At 46.2% G+C, this 8,230-nt stretch overlaps 3 protein-coding genes across 3 annotated transcripts; 2 read left to right on the top strand and 1 right to left on the bottom strand.

Moving 5' to 3' along the window:
• Positions 1-2,571: 2,571 nt before the first annotated feature.
• COCVIDRAFT_32024 (hypothetical protein) lies at positions 2,572-4,593 on the bottom strand (the record flags this gene model as incomplete). Its single annotated transcript, XM_014694672.1, has 2 exons — positions 2,572-3,290; positions 3,348-4,593. 2 exons carry the CDS (start codon positions 4,591-4,593, stop codon positions 2,572-2,574), a joined length of 1,965 nt encoding a protein of 654 aa, XP_014550158.1.
• Positions 4,594-4,926: 333 nt separating this feature from the next.
• On the top strand, positions 4,927-6,267 carry COCVIDRAFT_116300 (hypothetical protein; the record flags this gene model as incomplete). The annotated part of the gene is made up of 1 exon (XM_014694671.1): positions 4,927-6,267. One exon carries the CDS (start codon positions 4,927-4,929, stop codon positions 6,265-6,267), a length of 1,341 nt encoding a protein of 446 aa, XP_014550157.1.
• A 138-nt stretch (positions 6,268-6,405) lies between these two features.
• COCVIDRAFT_116297 (hypothetical protein) lies at positions 6,406-6,993 on the top strand (the record flags this gene model as incomplete). The annotated part of the gene is made up of 1 exon (XM_014694670.1): positions 6,406-6,993. The coding sequence occupies one exon, from the start codon at positions 6,406-6,408 to the stop codon at positions 6,991-6,993; it is 588 nt and encodes a 195-aa protein (XP_014550156.1).
• Positions 6,994-8,230: the final 1,237 nt, after the last annotated feature.

Genomic DNA, 8,230 nt, shown 5'->3' with positions numbered 1-8,230 from the left:
ATTCCGGGTGCGGGCCCGAGCACCCGGATTCTACAAAACTGCAGCACTGCAGTCTAGAGAGCTCTTTGAGCTACGTCCTGTCTTCTACTCTTACTACCTGTAGCGAGAGCCTNTTNATTAGCTGTAGCAATATACCCTGTACACGTGCCTGTCCTTTCTGCCTGTGAGCCCGAACCGTGACATCTATCTAGTAATAGATTTAGTAATCTTAAACGTAATAGATAGATAGATTAGGTTAGAGATTAATAGATTGTTTAGATTATTAAGATTAGGGTGCAATATTGACTTGGGTTAGGGATTAGTATCGTCCTAACATAGATTAGAGATTAATAGATTAGTTCTCTTAGAGATTAGCTAAATAGCTTAGATCTCTAACAGTTTATAGCCTATCTAATATAGAGAACGCTCTGCCTTTAAGTTAGACTATAATTTATATACTTTACTCTACCTAATCTACTATAAATCCTAGACTTATATAATACTATATAATAAAATAGAGTAATATAAGTAAGGCTATACTATATAGGCTAGTACCTCTTAATAAAAAACATACTATCTCTTTATATTATAGCTAACTAGCGTACCTTCTTCTTTAAAGTAATACCTTACCTAAACGTTATCCTAGAAAAGACGTTAAGGTTAGCTACTAAGAGTTTATTATTTAATATTGCGCTTACCTCGTAAGTATCTCTATACTAATCCCTTATTAAAAGTATAAAAGAATAGAGCTAGCTAACTTACGTTTTACTAACTTATTTAGGTTTTTCGCCTAAATAGTATACTTAGGCGCTTCTCCTTATTAGCCTCGCCTTTAATCTACTCTTACTATACCTACTATATTAACTAGAGCCTATAAATCTCTCTATAAATAGTAAGTAGCGACTATATACGTAACTAATATAGAAAAGGCTAAGTCTATACCTAGACGATCTTAGAGCTTAAGAATATAGTCTACCTAAATACTACTAAAGAGAAAATAGAGGCCTTCTGCGCTTGCCTTAAATAGGCTATACGCTAGTATATACTAGTATAAGGTCTAGGCTAAAGCTCTCTACTTCTAATACCGCACGAATAGACCTCTAACTACTAAGTTAAATAGCTTCGCGTAAACGAGGTTTACCTTTTTATTAGTATAGCATAATAAGAGCTATATAATAAAGTTATACGTTATATACCTATATATATCATACTATACTAGAATAATTAGTTTAGATTATTCTCGTGCTTACCTTTTGCTAATAGGTTAGCTGCGGCTAAGTAGTTATCGCGTAGTATCGACTTAGTAGGTATTAGTGCCTACCTCTATTATAAGCTGCCTAACTTAGTGGCGGCAAGCAGAGCGCTAAAGAAATAGCTTAGGCTAGATAGGATTACTAGTAGGCCTATAAGCTATAAAGAGCTTCTAAGTATCAAAGCAAATATATAGAAGATAGGTCGTAGGATAGAACAGGTTAATAGTATATATTAACTCTAATCTTAGCATAGTTATACGATTAAAGTTAGATTAAAAAGTAGGCTCTAAAATAGCTATACAACGCTCAATACTATAGAGAGAGTATAAAAGTCTCTCTTAGTAACCCTATATACTACCACGACGTAACCCTAACTTAAGGTTAGCTTAGAGTTAAGCTCTAACCCTAGTTCTAACCCTATCTATAGTAACTACCCTAAATAGCTATATATATAAAGCTGCGAGTTTCGCGCTACTATTAGAGAGACTAGAAAAGACTTTCTTAGTTACCGCATATACTATGACACCCTCTAGAGCCTATACTAGAGTGCACTTAGAGTTAAGTTAACCCTAACGCTAAGCCTAAATAGTGCGAATCGGGGGTCTTAGATTTCGCGAATTGGGGGTGATAAAATCGCTAAATCCAGCATGCAACCCTAACGCTAAGCCTGTTTCGGCACGAATTAGGCCTCTTTCGTCGCCTTATATTGGTTAGGCGAAGCCTCGAATCTAATATATATAGAGTAATCCAACCTTATAAAGCACTTTTAAGAGATCGCGCGTAATAAGAACCTACACTTTTAAGGTTATACTTAAGCACTTCTAAGGTAAGATTACCTACGCACGGACCAGTTTTTAGACACTTTTGATAGCGAAGCCTCGAATCTAATATATATAGGGGGGTACCCAATGACCAGTCTAATCTAGGCTATAATTACTAAGAAAACTCTACTAGGCACTAATTAAGTACTAAAGACTACTAGAGGGCTCTTAAGGATATAAATCGACTCTCTCGGGACTATTAAGTCCTAAGAGGGGGAATATTGTTAAGAGCTTCCCCTCTATAGGCAGCCTTACACTATCCTAGGCTAGTCTAGCCCTTATTAGCCTATCTTAGTTATATCTAACTTATTAAAGTAGATATAAGCACAGAGAATACTACCTAAGCTCGGTAGCTGTTCGTCTACGTGAATTACAGACCGTTTACTCAAGACTGCTATTGTTTTACTCTACCCGTGCCTAATAACCTTTAAACGTCTCACAGTTATCAGCTTCCACAGTACCCTTTTCTCTTATTTTAATCTTTAAATACATGATAATAGCTAGGCATCCTTTGAAGCCTAGGAGATATTGATGCTTTTGCTAATCTCTTTCCTTACCTCGGTCGCAATATCTAAAACATGCTCTCGGCTCTCGTGAGAGTAGACATTTAAGTATGCGACGAATGTATTCGTGCCCGTAGAAGGATGGGGGATTCTATCTCCCTTCTTCTTATACGTTAATGCTTTTGAGATATACTTTGCTAGATTTGGACGCCGTTCCTTTAGTTCCTCTGTTACATTTCCAGATTGCCAAATACCTTGCTTAGAGGCATCAAACTCGGCGGAGACAAAGATCATGTCGGCAAAGTACTGTGGGCCATTATGATATGGCTGCGACAGAGCCCGAACTCGCTGCTCCTCGCGCAGTGGTATGGCAATTAGCAAAGCCCAATAGTCTACACCCCAGGTGGTCTCGACCACATCACTCGAGTTCAAACCTGGAGGCCGGACATTACAGTCCATAAGAAAGCAAGAAGGCGGCTTGGTGGCTGGCTCGCACCGAGGTAGCAGCACGGGTGCGCCAGATCCGTTCTTGCGCCATTCTTGGGTCGAGTTGGCTACTCGAGCTTCGCAGTGGTATATACCATTTTGAAAACCCAGCCCTAGCAAAGTCTTCAGAATAGAATCGCGCAAGACATGCTGCTCCTTTTGGGGCAGTGCTGAAGGTGAGACACAGTCGAGTTCGTGGAATGAATCGGACCCATCCTCTGCCCTCTTTGGATTTTCGTCGCCAATCTCTGTTTAAATGTGAGCTTGCATGCTTTGCGTCCGGAAGAGGAGTGAGGTGACCTTACCCCAAAAAAGAAGTTCACCATTGTATAGAACGAAATTTATGTCTACTTCTGGGCCATCACAGTACGGTTCAATTACAAACTGTGCTCCGTGACTCGTAGCGGGATTGATCGTTTTGGCCCACGCCACAAGTTGTGCAGCGCTGTCGGCACGAAAGACCAACTCAGAGCCCCAACCGCGGCAGGGTTTGACGATGGCAGGCCACGTAAGGTCCTTGGTCAGTGCATTCTGAATCAGATCCTCGATTCCATTGGCAAGGAAGCATTTCCGACCCTCAATGGCACTCAGTTGGTACTTGTCCGTGGCAACTTGGTAGGCGGCGGTAGGCTCGTGGGGAAGACCCAGCTCAGCGGCAGCCTGACTCACGGCAGAATGGTAACTATCAAAGCAGTTGAGCAGAGCCTCAACTTGTTCACCTGAGCTCTTGACAGCCGCGACAATTCTTGATGGGAAGGCTGCGTCATGGCCAAATTCGATTGGAATGAAAGCCTTCCGCCAGTGGATATACTTAGGACCTTGTAACCAATGGCCCTCGACACCAAGCACTATGATGTCGACCCCCAATGACATTGCCGCACTGTAAAATTGTGTAGCGCAACCACCCGTGTCTGGAAGCATCTCGCTACCTTCTAAGACTGCCATAGTGCGTCTGCGGAGGCCGGGGACAGTCAAACGGCTTGGCAATCGATTGAACAGTTCGCTTTCAAGGTCGGAAAGGGTGTCCAATACCCTTCCAGGAGAAGTGGAGTCGGCACGCAGGCGTATGGCTCCGACAGCGTGCTTTATCAGAGTAACCAGATCATCAGTATCGGAGAATGGTTGCCCATTGTACTGCTGAAGGGGCTGGGCCAGGGCGACCACGACGTCGAGATATTCAATGTCCTGCATGCGCCGAGGCACGATGTCGGCTCGGGCAATGTTGCCTCCATGAGCTGGAGCGACCAATTTGATTGCTGTCTGGCTGGCCGATTGAGTCGTGGCTTTTAGAGTATCGACTAGAAATTCCAGGGCGTGGGGATGGCCCAATGTAGCCGCTTGAAGTTCCAGTCGGTCATGACCGGGGTCCTCTATGTAACAATGCAAAGGGTGCTCGGATAAGGTGAAGTTGACGGGGACTGACAAGGGCGAGAATAGCACGTCGGCGGACTGGAAGGACTGGCTGGCGTTCGTCACGGACAGCACCGTCCATGATACCTGCCATGACGCTGCGGATCCATCTGGGCTTTGAAGGACGATCAGACACGACATGGTGCAGCGCAGGGACTGGTGGTAGGTAAGGCTTCTTTGGTGCACGCTTCTCCTGTATGGCCTCGTGTATGCTGTTGCGGACGGTGGGTCGAACTAAATGGAACGGAAGACGACGCCGTGCAGCGACGCCGTCCCGGTTGTGCAGTAGTAATGTTTGTGGTGGAAGTCATACTGGGGCACGAATTGTTTCTGACTGTGCTGGCTGACTGTGCTCCGTAGACATGTCACGCGTGCTTCGGCCAAGTCATGGTCGGCAGCAAGACTTTTATACTCTGCATTTCCCCCCACCGCTAAGTCTGTCTACTCAATCTACCACCGAACCGAGTCATCGCCATGAGTAGGACTGCGCAGATTGTCTATCGAGAGGAAGGGGACTCCCATGGGGAGCGGGGGAGGGGGTGGAAGATCACATGGAGTATCGCCGCCCAGCAGCCGCGATTCTACCAGTCGGCGAATATCACCATTGAGGCTATGACCAACGCTGGCGTGGCCGACGAGCTTGTCGCCGACGTTGGTGCGTTGATGACGAGCGAGCGTGATAGTCTCATTGCCCTCGAGGATCCGGAACAGACGGGCACAGCTGAAAGAGGCGCGCTGGCCGAAGGCGTAATTGGACGCCGTAGTCTTGACTTCCTCGTCGACACCCTCCAGCGCACCACCACGCACGCTCTCCAGGCCATCACCTTGATCGCCCCACGAGGACATGGCAACATTGTGCGCGCCGACATTGTGCCCAAGCGCATGCACGATGTCGATAACGTCGAGACCACGGTGGCGCTCGCAGAGCCTTTGCAACTTTACACGGACGAATCGTGGACAGCAACCACCTCTCTGTCGACCCTCTTCCGCACCGCCGCGGGCGCCATTCGTCTAAGCCCACTGTCAGAGGGGACCATTGCCGACGCCTGGACAGCACTTGAACCCGAGCTGGAGAACCGCCTGAGTGTGCCGCTCCTGCTCACCGGCCTGAAGCGCCAACTGCTGTTCATGGTCGAGGGCGGGCTTAGCTTTCCCTTTGCCGGTGCTTGCTCGTGGCAACTCTATGAGACGGCAAAGTCGCTGGGTATCGATCTCGTCGTCCTCGCAGAGGAGGGCCATTCGCTCAAGCAGCAACCCGAATTCGCCCACTGGTGTCACGACTTCGTTCCCATACAATGCGGCTATGATGCCGAATTCCATGCGAGAATCGTTTCCGCCGTCAAGCAATATGAGCAAGACTCTGGCAGATCGGCAGACGGACTCCTCACAGCGTATGAGAGCTACCATATCCCTGTCTCGACTGCCGCACAACAGCTTGGCTTGTCCTACGAACCCTTGTCTGCGTACGAGGTTGCGACGGACAAGTTCAAGACTAGTCTCTCCGAAGGCCGCAAGTCCTACACGGCATCAAATGTGGACGAAGCTTTGCATATTGCGAGGTCCGAGACCTTGCCGTGGCCGCTCATCATAAAGCCGTGTCGCGGATGGGCGTCGGAGCTGGTGTTCAAGGTGGACGACATCCAACAGTTGGAACAGTTCGCTCCCCGCATGAGATCCGATAGCCACGGCGCCCAATTTGTCATGGAGCATTACTGCAGTGGTCCCGAAGTCGATATCAACTTTGTCTTGTATGATGGCCAAGTCTGTTTCTGGGGTGTGGTGTCATCCTTCTTTCCTTTTCGTAACACAAGCTGATCAAGAGTAGATATCGGTGACGAAACTCCCAAAAACGCCGATGGAGGCTCGACCTCCTTTGGCGAGTTAGACTATCTCTTCCCATCTCAACTCCCCGAGGCCGAACAACGAGCTGTCTACGACGCTGTCCTGCAGTCCATGGCTCGCCTCGGTTTCCGCAACGGCATCTACCACTGCGAGGCTCGCATTGAAAACTCCTCGGTCGAATGGCGATTCGATTCACGGGGCATTCCTTCCCTTGAGCCGCGTCAAGATCACAGTGGTAAGTCCGCAGAGTCATGGCTCATCGAGATCAACACCCGGCCTCCAGGCGGCGACACCTGCGACTTCATCGAGACCACGTGGGGTGTCGACTATTGGGCTCTCTTGCTTGTCACAAAGCTTCGCGACGCCTCAGCATGGGTACACGCGCTTTCGCAGCCGTATCGCAATGGAGCTCAGTATCACGCTGATAAAGTGTGGATCATTGCCGACTGGGACCCACCAAAGAAGGGCATCTGGGAGTCGGGTAACATCACGGAAGAACTATTACAGCGACGCCCAGACCTAGCTAAGCATGTGTCTCAGCATCGCACCTTTGCAAGAAAGGGCGATCAGTTGCGCCATCAGTCCACTGGAGCAAACAGCTTCGTGGCCTACTTACACATCTTCTCGAGACACAGTCGACTGCATCTCCTTGAGTTAGCGAATGAGATCCGAAACGAGCTTCGTATAGAAATCTCCTAGGCTCAGACTTAGTCTAGATTAGATCCAACATCGTGGATGAAATAGACTACCTATCTCCGTGACTTAGCCTTATATTACCACAAGGATATGTGCTTCTCTAGTTTGATATAGATGTCTTGCTATGTTACCACAATCAGTGGTGTATATAATCAGCGTCTCTAACGTCCATCCTTATAGATCGAACATCCCTCCGCAACGAACCGTTAACATTGCTTATATAATTACGTTATATCCAAGCCGCATAATTCTATAGAGTTAACATGGCTTACAAGCGAGCGGCTCTATATATATTACAAGCAATAGCAGGAAGAAACCTCTCCCTAGGTATGACAATAAATAGTTGGGAGACTACTTAAGATCCTAAAGAACAGGATAATTCTCGCGGGCCGAAGATTATATAGCTTAGTATCCTACTAAGATAGAATCTCTAGAAGGCTACTATAGAAAGAGGGCCTAATATTCTTCTAAGCTTTCTACTAAGATATATTTCTATAGAGAATAGAACTAAAAGTAATAACAATATAATAAGTAATAGATTTTATTATTACCCTTATTTAGACTGGTATTTGGGTAGAGGTTGGGTAGGGGTAGGGTTGCCAAGAGTTGGGTAGAGGTAGGGTAGGGTAGCGATTATGTAAGACCCCAACCCCTACCCCTACCCAACTCTTAGCAACCCTACCCCTACCCAACCTATATGGCCTATGCAACCCTACCATACCCCTACCTAATCTTAGCGCCAAGATTAGGTAGGGGTAGAGGTTAGGTTACTGTTACGACCAGCCTCAGAATGTGGAGGACATTTCGTCGTTACGTTTATTTAACGAGTAATCTGTGAGACGGCGAAAGAGCTGCAGGAAACGACGTACACTCTTTAGGAATAGTTATTAGGTAACTACTTAATAATGAGCGCTTACTAGTGAGTAGATGCTTAGCACTATAGCGCTTACTAGTGAGCAGCACTTGGCGAGAGTGCTCAACATTAAGCGCTTATTAGTGAGCATTACTCATTGTTGAGCATAACACTCACTTAGTATATAGTATTAAGTATTAAGCCCTTATAGCTTAATATATTTAACTTAAGTTCTAAGTATAAGTATAATATATAGAGTTATTCTACTTACCTAAGTTACTGTCCTATTGCATACTATCTCTCTATCTGCGAAAACTAACTAATAAGAAGCTTAATACTAGAAGTCTTATATTACTTCTACTTAAGCTATACTCTTAACACTTTAAA

Source organism: Bipolaris victoriae (assembly GCF_000527765.1).
Source record: "Bipolaris victoriae FI3 unplaced genomic scaffold scaffold_253, whole genome shotgun sequence".
NCBI classification, from domain to species: domain Eukaryota; kingdom Fungi; phylum Ascomycota; class Dothideomycetes; order Pleosporales; family Pleosporaceae; genus Bipolaris; species Bipolaris victoriae.
Note: the sequence above shows the minus strand (reverse complement) of the source record. Positions and strands in the feature narration are given on the sequence as shown.